At 46.4% G+C, this 17,960-nt stretch overlaps 1 protein-coding gene and 1 long non-coding RNA gene across 3 annotated transcripts in view; one reads left to right on the top strand and one right to left on the bottom strand.

Annotated features, from left to right (window-relative positions):
* DOK5 (docking protein 5) overlaps positions 1-3,638 on the bottom strand; it is a 152,993-nt gene extending 149,355 nt beyond the window's left edge. The window contains exon 1 of one of the 2 annotated variants that reach the window (XM_058686014.1): positions 3,210-3,638. In XM_058686014.1, the coding sequence (XP_058541997.1) occupies positions 3,210-3,275 (66 nt within the window). In that variant the 5' untranslated portion in view covers positions 3,276-3,638. The remainder of the gene's footprint in view (positions 1-3,209) is intronic. The other variant, XM_058686015.1, reaches the window with a different exon arrangement.
* Positions 3,639-3,817: 179 nt separating this feature from the next.
* LOC131485970 (uncharacterized) lies at positions 3,818-16,319 on the top strand. Its single transcript, XR_009249115.1, has 4 exons — positions 3,818-4,514; positions 5,161-5,266; positions 5,934-6,106; positions 15,918-16,319. It is a non-coding gene; the product is annotated as an uncharacterized LOC131485970 (long non-coding RNA).
* Positions 16,320-17,960: the final 1,641 nt, after the last annotated feature.

The raw sequence follows: 17,960 nt of genomic DNA, 5'->3' as shown, positions 1-17,960 counted from the left end.
CAGTATCCCGAGCACAGCTTGAGATCTCCATGAACAACGTAGATGAAGGTATGAGATACGAAGATACTGAGACTTTCGAGTTAAAAGAGTTGAATTTCATTAACCTTTTTGATGTTTACAGAAAAAAGTAAGTCTATACATACAATGATTGCTTAATCACTTCAACTACAGAAGATCTCAACTAAAAGTGAGCGCTTATCTTTGGTCCATTTGAATGGAGACGGTCTTAAAATGTCTCCTCTCCCATTGTAAAATCACTTAAATCTATGGAATTTGTAAAAACTTCACCCAATGAAACCATCTAGAACTGAAAAACCATTTATGCGACACGTTTAGACAGAAGGAGATCTACAATCCCCCATCCTTCCACCAACCCTAACTCACCTTTGCTTGTACCAAACAAATATTTTAATCAGAATCAATGCTATACTCTCATTAGATTTTCATAGATATCATCTTAGTCGATGTTCCCAACATTACGAAACCGTGTTCATTGCATAGATTAGAAAACTGAGGATAAAAGAGGTCAAGGCCATGGAGCTAACGAGTAATAGAAGCAAAATTGGCTCTCTTTCCTCCTTTTCCCAATCTGAGGGAGCATTCCTTAGCAGAACAGCTGCTCACCATGAAATGGTGTTTTCTTGTTTAATTATAAACCCTCCCAAACATGGTTCTAATCCACACACACTTGTCTGGATTCCATTAATGAAACTACTATGTCATATTAGTTCCTCAAGAAGCTTTTGAATTGCAAAGTCACGCATCACCCTTTAGTCCAACATGCACGTAGAAGTGCCTACTCTGTACCAGACCCAATGCCCAAGTGCCGGCTGAGACTTACACATGCTACGTGCCATTCTAGGCTATGTGCAGCCTGGACTAATACCGCGAACACTTCTCACTCTAGACAGAGGGTCTCTATGCATTTCCCGGAAGCGCTCGCCCCCATTGCTTGCAGGCTCCATGAAAACTTGAGTTCGCGGTGTTTTCTGGCAACTGTGGAATCAGCCTCTTTAGTTCATACGAATAAATTACATCATCAAACCACTTAAAAAAATTAACTGGTGATAAAACCGGTGTTAATAAAGAAGACCGGGTTTTGTTGATGGTATCTTTGACCTTTCCATGAGCAATAACCATCATTGCATAGATATTCTAAACTCTACTCGAGTATTAACACAGACAGAACGAATAAATCCTAGAAAAGTAGACTTCTCACTGGCACCCAATGTACTGTAAAATATAAAATGAATACAAACTCAACTTTATTTCCTTTCCTTCTGCTTCGAATATCTGTCTGTAAACATTGGCACACATATAGGACCATATTATGTCAGCTGTAATAATATAGAAAATAATCTCAATTACCATAAACTAGAAAGTTATGGTAACCAGTCTTTCAAATAAATCACCACGTGTCACAATTTGGCATAAACTCCGATCCTTATGAATAATTCACATTTTGCGCATTAATAATGCATGTCTTCTCCCATTTGGAATGCTCCCCAACACAGAATGGATGTCTCTTATCAATTTCCTCAACTGACATGACGGAGTAAATCTAAACTTAGAACTGCATGTCTTAATGCTCCCTTAAAAATGGCAACAACTCAGCTGGCCCATAAGGTCATCAAAAATATAAAGCTCCTACTATTTCTTGCCTTTTGCCGGGGAGCCACTAGGTTAAGCACCCTAACAATCGTTGCCCCTGCTGATGATGATATTTGCATAGCAGAAAAGATCAAGGAAACTTGCATAGGGCTGACAGAGACCGGTTAGCTCCGTTACATTTCTTCGTAATTATAGATGTATATACTCACAATAACACGGGACATAATTGCTAAAACATGGTAACCGGCAGGGGGGAAAAAAAAAAAGAAAGCAAGAAAGCAAAGGGTCAAACCAAGCAGGCAAGAGTTTTTAATAATTACAGATGTTTCCTACCATCCTCCCTAGCTGATTACCACTGCGAAATTCCTTTTCAATTTTCAGTAAAATTATCTGGCACATAAAAAACTTGAAGACCAAGTAAGAGAAAGGTGCCAATGGCACAGATTTGTAGAGAAAGACATTCAGTTTCTCACTGTAACTCCCAGTGTGGTCACTGCACATCATTGCTGATATTATCATTTCAGACATTACTAAAGTAAACTTTCTGCCCCTCCCCCACCCGAACCCGGCCACCCAAACACACACAACAAACAAAAACAGCGACGGTACTGGACACAAGGCAAAGAGAAAGGAGGCAGCCTGAAATCAGGGGGTAAAAAAATCATTCCAGTGTGCTCCCCGGTCTCTGGAGAATTTCCTTCATCAACACTCAGTCTCAAAGAGAAGCAGAAGGAGTTCTCTCTGAAGCCCTAGCCACGGCGAGCAAGGGAAAGGGGGCAAAAGAGAGAGAGTTTGGGGGGGGGGGGAGCCATCCCTATGCCAGCATCTGTCCCCTACAGGTGCCCTCGGGTTCATTCATTCCTGTGCTACGCGTTTAGGGAGCACTTCCTCTGTGGCAGGTATCGGGTTCCACCCTAGAGAATCTTCCCGCTGGGCTCCCGCTGTGTATTCCAGCAACAGAAATCCGCCACCCGGGCTGAGGACCAGAGGAAATCCACCCCAGGCCGGCCAGGCCACGCCGCCTGTGCCAACACCTGGGTCAGAGGCGGGTCGTTGTCCGGGATTCGGGGCCCGAGGAGACCTTCCGTGCGGCAGCAATCTCTGCCGGGTGGGGGTCGGAGGGGCTCTGACCCTGTTGGCACCGAGAGCGCCTGCCCTCTTTTCTGAGCCAGCCGCCCATCCCCCGGAAAAGTTAAGTTGGCGGCGAGTGGCAAGGGGGGAGGGGGGCACCGGGGGCCTCGGGCGGGCTCAGCACCCCCGGCCGGCCTCTCCGCTCTAACTCCCTTGGCTACCGAGAAATATTTATTTCCAGGAGACGGGCTCCAGTGGCCACTGAAGCCGCACACGCGGCCACCGTCGGAAAGCCGAGACGCCCGAGAGATAAAGATAGCTCCGTGACACGCCTAGACCCGGCCTCCCAGGGGCAGCCGCCGGCGAGGCGCATCGGGGCTGAGACAGCCACGGGGGCAGTTCGCCGGCGCGGCCGGGGGACCTCCTTCCAGCCTCCAGGGATGCTGGCGACCGAGGGAGACAATTGAACGCGCGAGCAGCGAAAAGGGAAGAAGGGGGGGGAAAAAAAAAAAAAGGTCGATACTCACCCCCAGGCGTCTGCTCCGGATCCTCACGTACCCTTGCTTCACTATGTCATTAAAATTGGAAGCCATCCCGGGCAGCCGGTGACCCCCCTCACCCAAGCGCACGCACCCGAGGTGGCTCTGGGGCGGGTCAAGGGCCGGGTCAGGAGGCGGCGTGGGGGGGGAGGGGGGGCGGGGGGAAAGTTGACCCGGCGAAGCTGCTGCGGCGGCGGCTCGGCGTGGCCTCAGCAGGCGCGCATCACTCGGTCCCCCAAGCCCCGAAAGTGGGCGGCCGGCTCGCAGCCACTTCGGGGGAGCGCGGGGAGCGCAGCGCCGCGAGGCGAGGCTGGAGCGCCGGCGTCAGCTGACTCATCCGCCAGCCTGGAGGAGGAGGAGCGGCGGCTGCTCAGGGCTCCAGCCCTGCCTCTTCGCCGACCCCGGGGGAGGGGGTGGGGGGAGGAGGGGAGAGAGGAGGAGGGGCGGGAGGAGGAGGGGGACGAGGAGGAGGAGGACGGCGGAGGGGTGGGTCCCCCCCCCGGGGGAGGAGCGGCGGGAGGAGGAGGGGGACGAGGAGGGGAGGAGCGGCGGGAGGAGGAGGGGGACGAGGAGGGGAGGAGCGGCGGGAGGAGGACGGCGGACGGGTGGATTCCCCGCCCCCCCCCAAGAGGCGGAGCCGCGTGGGTCCGGGCGCCGGGCCGCGGCCACCCGCACGCGGACACACTCGGACGCGCTCGCACCCCCTCCCCTCCTCTCCCGCCCCCCTGGCCCGCCCCGCCCCCCTTTCCGATCCCTCCCCTCCTCCGGGACCCCGGGCGCGCCCCAGCCCGCCCCCGCACCTCGCTGACGGCCCGCGGAGATAACGCGCCCCCTCTTTCCGCTCCGGTGGCCGATTTTCGGAGGAGAGGAAATTTCACTTTTTCACGGCCGCCGCCGACCCCGCCCCTCCCTTCAGCCCCATCCCCTTCCCGAGCAGGGCTGATTTCTACCTCCTGGTGCGGGTGTCTGGGGAGGCGGTGTTGCCATGGTTTGCCTTGACCTTGGCAAAGGAGGGGAGGGATATTGCCCTGGCTTAAGCTACGTTTGAGCTTCCTCGGGTTTCCTTGGCACCCTGGACCCAGCCCTCGGTGATATCATTTGCCACATTTTCCTTGGGTGAGCCTGGCTTTCCCGCCTGAATGTAAGTTACCCAGGGGCTGACACCTGGCCTCATTCATATGTGTACCCCCAAAGCCTAGCCCAGAGCAGGTGCCTGATAAATTCTTAGTGCCAGGCATGGCTCTAAACCCTAAGCACGGATTGCCTCACTTCAACTCCCCTGTTCCTCATGAGGTAGGTCCCCTCCTTATGTAAATGCCAGGCCCTTATTTGTGCCCCAGTAGTCTAGCAATAGAGCTCACCCTCATAACCCTTAAGGGATACTGCCTCTAGAATAAGATTGAAAGGGGAGCAGATTCTACACTCACTGCCCCTGACTGCACCACTCTCCTGAAGCATGCTTGAGTTCATACCCACTGACATTTATTGGGCACCAGCCTGCTAGGCATTGTCCTAATCCTGTTAAAGGAATAACGAGATACGTATTATCCTGCATTTTATGGAAACTAAAGCCCTGGCAGAGGAAGACTTGCCCCAGGTCCCACAGGACAAGGAGAGGTGTGTGAAGGGAGAGGTGTGTGACACCCACTTTGCGGTCAACACTGTCCTATTATAGCCCTTCTGGAGTGTAGATGTCATGAGGGCGGGAGCTTCCCTCCTTTCCCAGGAAGATCTTTCTCATCATTTGCCCTCTCCACAAAGGTAAAAAGACAGCATCAGAAATGGACAGTTGCTCCCTGGAGGTGACCAAACCAAGGCTGGATGATCTCTGATCAGAGCTGCGGGGAAGAGGGTTCATTTATTGAGTAGACTATTTGACTGGATAAGATTTGAAGACCTTTCAACTCTAAGATTATATGAATCTTTCCTTTCTCACCAGGAACACGAGCTTTTAGTCATTTTGGTTTGGTGAGTGTCAGGTAAAGAAGAGAATCACCCAAGAATGTGTCATAGGAGGACTGAGACCGAGTTGGGACAGTCGAAAAGTAAATATTCCGGGAGGGGAACTCTTTGTGCTATATGGTAAATCATTAACTCTGTCATCATGTTGCTCTTTGATACAAATGATGTTTTAAGTTTGCATCTCTCGCCAAAGAAGGATGAAATGATAAAAATCATTTGGAGAGTTCGTTTTGAAGGCTTAGAACTTAAAAAAAAAAAAAATAGTGTCCATGGTTGCCATGAAATAAATGTATTCGTGGAAGGCATTTGTCCAACACATCATTTGTAGACCAAATCAACAGTATCATAGAAACAAAGAATGAAGGAATTGAGGCATAAGGACCTAGAAGTGAATGGCTCAAGATAAAAGAAATAATTACTGACAAAACCTGAAACTGAGAAATCCATCCCATGATAATTAATGTTGAGTATAATTGACATCCATAAATAATTAAGCTAGATGTGAGAAAACTAGAATCAAACTAGAAAATATCAAACTAGGGGCGCCTGGGGGGCTCAGTCGGTTAAGTGTCTGACTCTTGATTTCGGCTCAGGTCATAATCTCACAATTGTGAGATTATGTGCTCAGCTTATAATTCTCTGCTCTCATCTTAAAATTCTCTTTCCCTCTCTCTCTGCCCTCCCCCCAAAATTAAAGGAAAATATCAAACTAGCTGTGAAGAGACAAGTGATTTTTTTTTTTAACTGCAGGAATGAACCCAGAATACAGTTTTATTCGTTTGGTTTTGGTTAAGTCAAACTGTGAAACATGGAAAATACACAGACTGTACTATTCACAGGATGAACAGTCGCTTGCATTTGTCCAAAATGTGTAATACACAACCACGGCAGAAGAGGAAAGGAGGCATTCAGAGATACGCAATGTAAGTAGTGCTTACAGAGTTGCACAGTGCACAACTCACACAACTATACACTGCCAAATGGACATACAGTCCCACACAATTCAGTTTCATTGGGGATAAGGCTGATATAAAAAAAAAAATCATTATTGCAATCCCTATTTTTAACTCAGTTTCCAACACTTCACGCTTCTTATTTGTAGCATCTATTTCTGTTTCCTCAGCATCCACACTCCCTTCTGCCAACAGTGATCATCATATTGATCTTGAGTATACGTTATCCCCTTCTCCCGGTGTGGGTCTGAGGTGGGAGAGTAAGAGTTCATTGCATTAAAATGAAATGAATGCGAGATCAAAATGAATTCCACATGGTAGTACTTCTCTCCTATTTGGGCATCTTGTTGATATGAAACAAAACTGTGTCACGAATTGAAACAGAAGACTGTAACGATCGCACTGCAGAGCCAGAAATTAATCCCAAATTTCCCTACTCCAATATATTCAGAGTGGAAACCCACTGTAGCTTGAAACATGAACAACTCATACCATTCCCTCTGTACTCCATTCAACCAATGATTATTATTGCTATTATTATTATTATTATTATTATTATTATTATCACAAAGCTCTTCGGGACAGAAAACTATGTGCAGAAATTCAGAGGCTTCTGCACTTTTCCAGGGTAGGTAGGTGATGGGTTCCCACGCCTTGCCCAAAAAGGTTGTACCTACACCGGCTACCACAAAGGACCAAGGCAGAGGCTGAAATGGCACTTGTCCAATATCTTTACCAAAAATAGCTTGAGCTTTGGCCCCACTGCCTGCTGCTCTCAGTGGGAGAGTCGCAGAAACGGGCAGCCTTTCCTCTGGCAAGGTAAGCCAGTGCTAATAAAAATGAGTCGGCTATCACTAAGGAGAGAGGTTGTTTGCTGTCCTGCCAGGTCCCCCTCCACCAGTCCTTCCCCACCTAAAGGAAGACGACTTGGAAGATGACACAGAAATCAGGTAGAAGGAAACCTGGGAACAGAGCTGCTTCTGTTACTCATCGCTTCCTTGCTTCCTTCCTGCATCCAACAAATAATGACTGAGCACCTGCTATGGGCAGAGATTGCCACACACACACACACACACACACACACACACACCCCACAAAGACAAACAAAATCCCTATCCCCATGGAACTTATACCCCAATAGGAGAGAGAGAAAAAAATAAGCAGATAAACAGCTTATAAATAGCTATAGTTGATAGCAAAAAGAACATGAGTGTTGTGCTACGTGGGGAGTAATGAGCAGCCTTACTTTCGGTAAGAAAGAATCAAGGAAGACTTCTCAGAGGAGGTGACATTCAAGCTAAGACAGGAACGATGGGCAGAAGCTACGGGAATCATCAGGGAAGCGTGTCCCAGCTAGAGCCAAGGGCACTAGAGAAAGCTGAATACAGGAAAGTTAGAGTTTTAAAATATTATTCTGTCTGATGAACAAAAAATAGATTAGGAGGGACTGAACCAGAAATGGTGAGACCATCGAAAAAATCTACTTCTAAAGACCTGGCACCCAAAAATCTTTAAGGAAAGAGAAATGAAGCTTCCGCTGAGAATGTAAATGTTTTTAAATTTTTTAACGTTTATTTATTTTTGAGAGAGAGAGACAGACACAGAGCACAAGCAGGGGAGGGGCAGAGAGAGAGAGAGAGGGAGACACAGAATCCGAAGCAGGCTCCAGGCTCGGAGCTGTCAGCACAGAGCCCAATGCAGGGCCGGGACCCACAAGCCGTGAGATCATGACCTGAGCTAAGTCGGAGGCTTAACCGACTGAGCCGCCCAGTCGCCCCGAGAATGTGAATTTATATCAATTGATACAACTGTTTTGGAGCGTGATATCTATCCAAAATTTTTAAACTTTTGTAATTGCTTATCCAGTTCTGGAAATGCATGTGAAGGCACAAAGATTTAGTTACAGGAATACTCACAGCAGTGGTATTTATGACAGTATGTATATTTATCTTAACTTTATAGAGACATGTGTTAATATAAAACGTATGCATCTACATATATATTTTACATGGAAGCGGGTCCACTAAACTTTGCTTATTGAAAAGTTATTTTTCTCAACCCGAATGAAATCTCTGGAAGGTCTCTGGCTTTTTGGGCTACTACTAGGTAATGAAGAGTCCATTTCAGCCTAATAGCCATATCACACTGAATATCATTCAAATTAGGTTTTGTCCCTTACCCCAGTTGGGAAGTAGGAGCTTGGGGGTTGGGAATGGCTTCTTCACTGATTTTCTGACCTGCCTCCTCTCCTCCATAATGACTACGGGCTTCTGGCTTCCAGGAGACTGGAGCTCAAGGGGAGAAGGAAAGGCTAGAACACAGGAGAGGTTTTTTAAAAATTTTTTTTTTCAACATTTTTTATTTATTTTTGGGACAGAGAGAGACAGAGCATGAACGGGGGAGGGGAGGGGCAGAGAGAGAGGGAGACACAGAATCGGAAACAGGCTCCAGGCTCCGAGCCATCAGCCCAGAGCCCGACACGGGGCTCGAACTCACGGACCGCGAGATCGTGACCTGGCTGAAGTCGGACGCTTAACCGACTGCGCCACCCAGGCGCCCCCAGGAGAGGTTTTTTTAAGTACTTTCCTTAAGTTTATTTTTTTTAATTTGACAGAGGGAGAGAGAGGGAGGTGGGGGTGGGGTGTGTGGGCAGAGAGAGAGAGAGAGAGAGAGAGAGAGAGAGAATCCCAATCCCAAGCAGGCTCCGCACTATCCGTACCCCACTGGGGGCTGGAACTCATGAACCCAGAGACCATGACCGGAGTCAAAATCAAGAGTCAGAGGCTTCACCGGCTGAGCCTCCCCGACTCAGGCTCCCCACGGGCAAGTTTTGCCTTGGAGTAGATGACCTCTGGGCAACAGGTATATAATATTTGCTCTTTCTCTCACAGAGCTTTTGTGAGTTCCTTAGAGATGCTAAGAGCTCTTTCTTCTCAGTCTGGCTGCTCTTTACTCCACCCCAGGGTCTCATGCTCCAGGGTTTTGGCCCTTCCAGGTGGTTCTGTTGGTGGATCTATTCTAAGACAAGCCCTCCCCGGCCAGAGGAAAAACTCACTCGGTGTTGGCCCTGCCAGTGAATGATGAGCCCACTCCCGGGGCACCCACTGCTTTTAGCTCTGTCGTAAGTCAAGGCAACTAGTTGACTCCAGGCCTTCACCTTCTGAATATTAAGGAGTGGGTCTAACTCCAGTCCTTGTGTCCCTGGTACTTGAGACGACTCACTTCTAGCCTTCTAAGTGATTCTCTTGAAAATCGCTCCCTTGCTATAAAGTAAGGGGAAAGCCCTCCCTTCCTTGTCTCATGGGCAGGAGAAAAGCAGCTCTCTGCCAAAGAACCAGCCTCTTCAAACTCTTGAACCACAGCGTCTTATTTAGGCTGCTGGTACGTGATCAACTATTGCAGACAAAATGGTTTTGAACTCTCTTTTTGCAACTTCTGCACAGATAGTCCAGCACCTTGCTTTAGAATGTTTTCTGTAAGTTTCCCCCACTGGGCTTTTGAGGCTTCTGCTGAAATTGAGTCAATAGGAAGAGTCACATTTAGCAATGGGTTACAAACCCATATCAAAACCATTAAAATGGATATAAAAGACATCCCCCTCTTATTCGTTCATCCAACAAATATTATCTGAGCCAGGCTGGCGAGGCACTGAGGAGCCAATGAAGCAGACAGAAAAAACCAGACTGAGCTTGTAGAGGTGACAATGCACCAGGAATACAAGCCTTTAAGAAAATACTCGGGGTGCCTGGGTAGCTCAGGTGGTTGTGCATCCGACTTTGGCTCAGGTCATGATCTCACAGTTCATGAGTTCGAGCCCCACGTCGGGCTCTGTGCAGACAGCTTGGAGCCTGGAGCCTGATTCGGATTCTGCGTCTCCCTCTCTCTCTACCTCTCTCCTGTCACGCTCTGTCTCTCTCAAAAATAAACATGAAAAAAGTTTTTTTAAATACTCAAATTATTTTGAGTGAAATTATGCACAGAAGAAAGTTACATGGTGCTGTTTGGGGAAGGATAAAGAAACAGGACGTGACCCCTTTGGAAGATGGGGGATGGAGAAGTCAGGGAGCTGGAATAGGGAAGGAGAAGGCACTCGCCCCTGAGGGAGGGTAGAGATGGTGGTGGGGAGAAGGACAGCATCTGCCAGTGTCCCAGACAGAAGAATATATGGCACTTTTAGAACAGAAGGTGGTTAGGGGAACTGGGATTTGGAGAATGAGAAGAGAGTATTGGGCGATGAGCCACAGAGGATAAGAGGGTTTCTCAGTATGTTATAAATGATCTATGAGGTAGGGTCTGGTTTTTTAAAAACTTAGTTTTTTTTTTTTTTTTTAAACAAGGTAGAATATATTTACAGTAAAATAGTAGCGGTGGTTATTATTTGTTATTGGGAGTATTAGATTAACTTTCTCCTGTGTGCTTTAAAATAAATAAAAATAGGGGCGCCTGGGTGGCTCAGTCGGTTAAGCGGCCGACTTCGGCTCAGGTCACGATCTCACAGTCTGTGGGTTCGAGCCCCGCGTCGGGCTCTGTGCTAACAGCTCAGAGCCTGGAGCCTGTTTCAGATTCTGTGTCTCCCTCTCTCTGACCCTCCCCCGTTCATGCTCTGTCTCTCTCTGTCTCAAAAATAAATAAACGTTAAAAAAATAATAATAATAAAATAAAATAAATAAAAATAAATCCTAGGGGCACCTGGGTAGCTCAGCTGGTTAAGTGTCTGACTCTTGATTTTGGCTCAGGTCACGATCTCACGGTCGGTGAGTTTAGGACCCTCGTCAGCTCTGTGCTGATGGCACAGAGCCTGCTTGGGATTCTCTCTCTAGCCTTCTCTTTCTGTCCCTCCCCCGCACGTTCTCTCTCGCTCTCTGTCAAAATAAATACATAAACTTAAAAAAAATCGAAATGCAATTTTTAAAAGTCGGATGACTCTTTCTGCACGGGTGGACCTCGTATCTTGAGTTTTATAACCCAGGACACAAAAGCAAACGTAAGCCTCTAGTGAACTTGACTGGACCACAAAAAAAAAGAAAAAAAAAGTCTTGTGATCATTAAGCTCTTCCAGATATTTGAGTTTCTTTCCTGATGAGAAGAGTGTTCCTCTCTGTAGGTCAATGCAGAGCCAACCCAGGAAGATCTAGGCCAACACATGAGAAAAAGACCGAGAGAAGCTAAGTACATGATGAAGGCCCTTGGCATTTCTAGAGCTCCTTCTCAAAATGTAGCATGTATCATGCAGTGGTTTGTACAAGCAGATTAGAAGGTCAGTATTCCAGGGGTCTCCTCAGGGCTGTCCCCTAGTTCACTGAGTGACTTTGGGCAAGCCATTAATTTCTCCGGCCTCATAACCTGATCTGGAAAACAGAGATAAATGGCACCAGCCTCACTGCCACAGTCGGTTGAAGTCCCTGGATAGGATGTGTGAAGAGGGCAGCATCTTAGGTTGGAAGCGCTTGGCCAATGCTAATTAATCCTCGCAGCACCCCCACGCCCTGTCCTATCGTCCACTTTTCACAGCTGAGGGACCTGAAACAGAAAGCCTGAGCAACTTGTCCAAAGACACAGACGTCTGCATCGGAACAGGGGGGATTAGCAGGCGACAGCAGTGGCATCCGAAGAGGCAAGATTTTCACTTCGCTCATAAAATACGATGAAATTGCATCTGGAATGTTTTCATTTGGAAGACATAGTTTCTGTGTCAGTGGATTATAAGGCAAAGAAAAAAAACCAGTCACATTTGTGTGTGTGTGTGTGTGTGTGTGTGTGTGGGTGTGGGCGTGTGTGTGTGGCAATTTAGGGACTCCTTTCTTTGCCTGGTGACTGTAATTAGCTGCACACAGCGATTCTACCTCTATCTCACTGGCCAGAGCTTAGTCACATGCCCTGGGCTTCACAAAGAGATGGGGAAGTGGGGAAATGTAGGTTTTATGCAAGGCAGCCACGAGCCAGGCTAAGTGTGGGAGTCGAGGGCAAAGGCAGAGGGCGGCTTGCTTGGGGACTGGATCAGTTCTAGAAACCCTGAGGGCACGCAGTGACCCGTAAGGAAGCTACTGGGGACCACGAGGAATCCGAACATCCTGGTATCTTCACGTGGCCTCAGGCAAATTCACAGTCCTCCTAACATTATCCCCCACTGGTATTTCCTCTTTCGTCAGTTTCGGGTTTTTTTAGCTGAAAGTAGCATAAAGCTCCACCGCAGGAATCTCAGATCAAAGGCTAAGTTTATGGCTGTAGGTTTACAAAACCTAAGATGCCGCTAATTTCAGAGTGCACCACCACTTTCTGCACTAGGAAGGACGAAAAATTACTTCTGGCTTAACTTTTCAGGTCGATGGCCGGCCACCAGAGGTTATTAAAGCTTTAGGGAGGCTTAATTGTCATGCAGCAAACTGCGGACACGTGAAATGTGAAGTAAGTCCTGACATGCGGGTACACCAGGGAAGTCATCCCCACAGGATGTCAGGATATCCTATGTCAGGATAACAGACATAGCCTTCATCCCCAAAGTGCTCTCATGCCCCTGCTGTCTCAAGCCACCATGCCCTGGGCTATGGTAGCCAGCATTTTGCAATATATAAATGTTTCGGATCAACACTTGTACACCTTAAACTTACGCAGCATAATATGTCAATTACATCTCAATAATTCTCAGGGGGAAAGTTGTATTTTTTTTTTTTTTTCTGTACTTATCTCACTACAACTTAGCGGAGACCTGCACAGCTGATGCACGTCGTTCATTAAACTGCCGAATCACACTCCATCATTTAACAGGAGCACATCTTTCTCCTCTCTCTACTGATGGACATCTAAATTATTTCCCTTTTATCCCATTACGAGCAATAGGCATAAAATTGTTATGTCTAAAATATGAAATAAGATCATCATCATCATATCTTTTTTTAAAAAAAAAAAATCTAAAATCGCTGACAGTCATTGACGCTCAATATCAAAATTCTTGAAAACAGGGGCGCCTGGGTGGCGCAGTCGGTTAGGCGTCCGACTTCAGCCAGGTCACGATCTCGCGGTCCGTGAGTTCGAGCCCCGCGTCGGGCTCTGGGCTGATGGCTCGGAGCCTGGAGCCTGTTTCTGATTCTGTGTCTCCCTCTCTCTCTGCCCCTCCCCCGTTCATGCTCTGTCTCTCTCTGTCCCAAAAATAAAAATAAAAAATGTTGAAAAAAAAAAAATTCTTGAAAACAATAGCTGCTTGTGGGCTCTTTTTATGAAATCAAATACTCAATAGACCTTCTAAGGAGCAAGTGCAATAAAAGAGTCTGTTTTGCAGAAACTCTGCAGGGAGAATGAAAACGAAACTAATATATTTTAAATATTTCTTTGATTTCCCCTGTTGAGCTTCAAATTGTAACTCTTACATCAGTCTATTTAAATAACTGCAAACATATAACCATGAATGATAGAGGCAGGAACATGGGAGGACTCTGCATTTAGTATTTTAGCTCAAAGGGTTGCATCTGTCCTTCCTTATGAAGTGACTTTAGCAAGATCATGTTCTGTTTGCACGTAGAATGAAAGCCCCATTCCTCCTTGTCCTACAAGGTCACACATGCCCCTGGGTCCTCATCCACCCCCTTGACATCAGCTACTCCTTGCCCCTGCACACCTCCTTCCCATCCACAAAGAACTTCCTCCTGTTCCCGAGAAGCACCAAACTCACTCCCACCTCAGCGTCTTAGCATTTGCTTGTTCCTTTCTTTGCAAACTCCTGCCTCAGATTTTCGCATGACTGACTCCTTGTTATTATGTATCAGCTTGTGTCACCTCCTCTGAGAAGCCCTTCGTGACCTCTGAATCCAATTAGCATGCTTCTTCTAACCAAATCACTTGCCTTCATAAAACTCTGTTATTTTGTGCAAAATACTAAATGACAAATTTAGATCTCTTGTCTAATGATAGGTTGGCATGCCTCCTGTCTGTTCCCCACCTTCTACAAAACGGGGCGTGAGTAGGAACCTTTCTGACTTGTCCACTATGAGCCTCGGTGCCTGGGACGATGCTGGCACTGATGACTGACTGACTGAATGAATGAATGAATGGAGTGAAATTAAAGCAAAAAACAGTGCCTGCAGGCTATCTGATACTACATGTGCCCTGAGATGCTGAACGAATGGCGGAAACCTAAAATAACGTCTGCGTTGCCATTGCTGTACCTTCTCGGGTGCGAGCCATTTATAGGCAAATACATCTCACGGCACTGCCTTCAATGAAGACAGTTAAACATCAAAGGAGCACTCAAGGTACACTTGTTTGTAGAGGTGTTCGGCGCTAAAGAAAGAAGTCCAAACAAACAAGCACAACCAACCAACAACTATGGACTTTGGAGTCCAACAGATTTGGTTCAAATTCCCACCTCACTATTTACACTGTCTCTGAACTAGTATTTCCCCACCAGGGCAATTTTGTCACCCAGGAGCTATTTGTCTGGAGACATTTGGACTGTCATAACTGTGGGGTGAGGGGGGCAATCTGCATCCAGTAGGTGGAGGCCAGGGAAGCTAACTAAATATCCTCCCCACAAAGAATTACCCAGCCACGATTGCCACCATGGTTGACTAACCCTGCTCTCAACAAATTGCTTAATTTCTCTTGTATTTTACGTTCTCATCTGCAAATTGGGAACAGACCATATCAACCGTGTAGGATTACTGTAGAGATTAGGAAAAATGTGTTCAAGGCTCATGTCTGGAGCATGGTAAGTCAACAAGTAAACATTATGTTTATTATGAACATCACATGTTATATTGTTTATCATTTCTCTTTATTAGTTGCTAAGGCATGAAGCTCCTTCTCTGGCTGGAGATTTCCTTCTTCTCTTTGAATCCTCAGTTCCTAACAGAGGGCCTGGCACTGAGCAGATGCTTAATGTGGCCTCAATTAATTAAACTAAATCTTGAATTGTCTAAAACATCAGAGACTTAGCTCATCTTATACTTTGTCCCTCTTTCTCAAAATTAGTTTGATCGCTCTAGTCAGTACTGTCCCCTTTATGATCAATTTTTTTTTTTAATTTTTTTTTTCCAACTTTTTTTTTAATTTATTTTTGGGACGGAGAGAGACAGACAGAGCATGAACGGGGGAGGGGCAGAGAGAGGGAGACACAGAATCGGAAACAGGCTCCAGGCTCCGAGCCATCAGCCCAGAGCCTGACGCGGGGCTCGAACTCACGGACCGCGAGATCGTGACCTGGCTGAAGTCGGACGCTTAACTGACTGCGCCACCCAGGCGCCCCTATGATCAATTTTTTAAATTATTATCTCATGAATCATCTTGTTGGCCTCTTAAGTCAAAATTAAATCACAGGACATGAAAATTAATGATCTGGACCCTGATCTGCCTTTGCCTGGCTTATAGACAAAGCGGATGCAGCACACTGGCCTTCTTACTACTTCTTGACAAGCCAACCAGGTTTCTGCCTCAGGGCCTTTGCACTTCTGGCTAGAATGCTCTTCTCTCTGGATATCAGTGTGAGATCTTAATGTTCCTTTCTCTGGTTATCATGGGGTTGAGTGTTGTTGTATTCCTGTTAGTGTAGTCTAGATAACATATTCTAGATAGCAACTTCTTTTAAGTGTTACAAAAACCTTTTGGCCTGGGGTGGTCTTTTCTTTTTCTTTATGATGTCTTCTCGTGAACAGAATGGAATCAAACTTCACCGATCATTTCTTTAAGCTGGTCATGGGAGCGTCTTTTTAAAGAAACCTCTCAGGATCCTAATGTCATAAAATATTTTCCAACGTGTTTTTCCACAAGCTTTAAAGTTTTGCTTTCACAGGGAAGTGCCTAATTCATGGCGAATCGCTGTGCTGTGGCAGGTTGGAATGCGGTTCACCTATTTCTACGTGAAACCACTGGCAGTGGCCCTCTCTGCACATCAGTCCACACTGTCGCACCTGTTCCAGCTCCAGTGTCCCGCTGTGGGACAGCTTCTGGACCTTCAGCTATATGCCCATCCCCAACCCTAGTGATCATAGCTTTGTATCAAGTTTCTTCCCTCATCTAAGGCTGCCCCTTCTGGTTTTCTGCTTGTTTCCCCCCCCCCCCCCCCAGGCCCCTCTCCTTTTGCTATGCCATAAATGCTGGTGTTCTTAGGGGTTCGGTGCACTTCTCTCTTACTTCCTCATTCTAGACGCGATCCCGTTGCCATATGCTCCCCAAATGCATGCCTGAACCATGACCTGTCTCCCAAGTTCTGTAACCGTATGTACAAGAACAATAGCCCACGCGTGCTGAGTACACACTGGGTTCCAAACACAATCCAGGAGCTCACGGCGCATCATCAGCTCACCGAATCCACCAGCAACGCAGCGTGGCAGGGACAACTGTCATGACCCATAGTCACCAGTGAGAGAGCTGTGGTACAGAGGTTAAGAGACTTGCCCAGGGTCTCAGAGCCAGTGAGTGGGGGCAGGCAGGCTGGCAACACCATGGACAGAGCACAGCACACACTCAATCTGTATGTTCTACCATTTACTGGGGCGCTCTAGCCGGATGTCCCCAGCACAGGTCAAACTCAGTGTGTCCCAGTCTGAGCTATTGTTAGTGGGAGTTTTCCAGTGGCCTGAAAGGGACTGAGCACGTGTATATACATACACACAGACACTCCTGCATCTGTATACTCATAGGAAAAAATTATTCAGATGTTTGCTTTTTATTTAATTTTGTTAATATTCAATTTACGAAGCTCACAAATTAAAAAACCTATTTGCTAAACACACACACACACACACACACACACACACACACACACACAGGAGAAACTGGGTGAGGGGTACCAGGGACCTGTCTATACCATTTTTCCTTTCTGTAAATCTTTATTCCAAAATAAGTTTAAAAAAATCTGGTTTTTCCTTTTAACTTTGACTGTAAAAAATTAGTATTGTGTTTATCAGTCTTGCAGAACTCAACCTTCACTTCTAAAGAGTCTTTGAATGACGTTTGGCTCATTTTCAAGCTTAAACACTTTTAAACATTTTAAACTGTATTTATGAATTTAATATATTTGATTTCCTTCTTAAGTACTTCACCTGCATACCACAACATGTAGACTCTTCCCCAATACAAATAATTTTTATGAATTTTAAACAGGTAAATACTGCGAGCCTTAAAATCTTCTGAAATATCTCAATGCATAGTAAAATTTAGTTATAAGCCTAAATCAATTCTTCATGGACTCTTTTACTTTTTTCCTGTGAGGCTATAACTTTCAACTTGAATAGACCAAATTCTTTTAAATTCTGTAAGTATATTAAAAAAAAACCCTAAGTATGTAACAAAATGTTAATAATGTGGTTTTGATTCTGCTGAACCTGTCTACTCTCAATTGCCAGGCTCCCTGGCTTCCGGGAGGCATGGAGTGCAGGAAGGTGGGTATCAGCCCAATGAATGCAGGCTAGGATCCCGATAGCACGACATTCCAGCTAAGACAAAAACAGCTATCCTTACACTGAGATCCATTTGAGCGATTGCCTATTCCGCATGCTGGAGGTTCCTAATGCCTGGAGCACTGTCTGATTCTTCTCAGCAATATTTTTGGTCCCCATAAACTTCGCCTTAGAGTTGCTTTGTCGTGGACCACAGAAAATAAGAAACGATGGCATGCCAAGTCACATGTGCCACAACCCTAGATTCCAGTCACATTCAAGATCCTAATTCTGCCTCCTCCCAGAAATGCGGTCCCCCACTCTGCTGGCACTCGTGATTGAAATCTGCATTTCCCCGGCCCCTGATATCTGTCAGTATTTTCCATCTAGGTCTGAATACCAGTGGATTTGTCAGGAATCCTGAATTCTTGTCCATGCGTTCTCTCCTCGGACGA

Source organism: Neofelis nebulosa, chromosome 9, assembly GCF_028018385.1.
Source record: "Neofelis nebulosa isolate mNeoNeb1 chromosome 9, mNeoNeb1.pri, whole genome shotgun sequence".
Classification (NCBI taxonomy): domain Eukaryota; kingdom Metazoa; phylum Chordata; class Mammalia; order Carnivora; family Felidae; genus Neofelis; species Neofelis nebulosa.
This window is presented reverse-complemented; position numbering and strand designations above follow the sequence as displayed.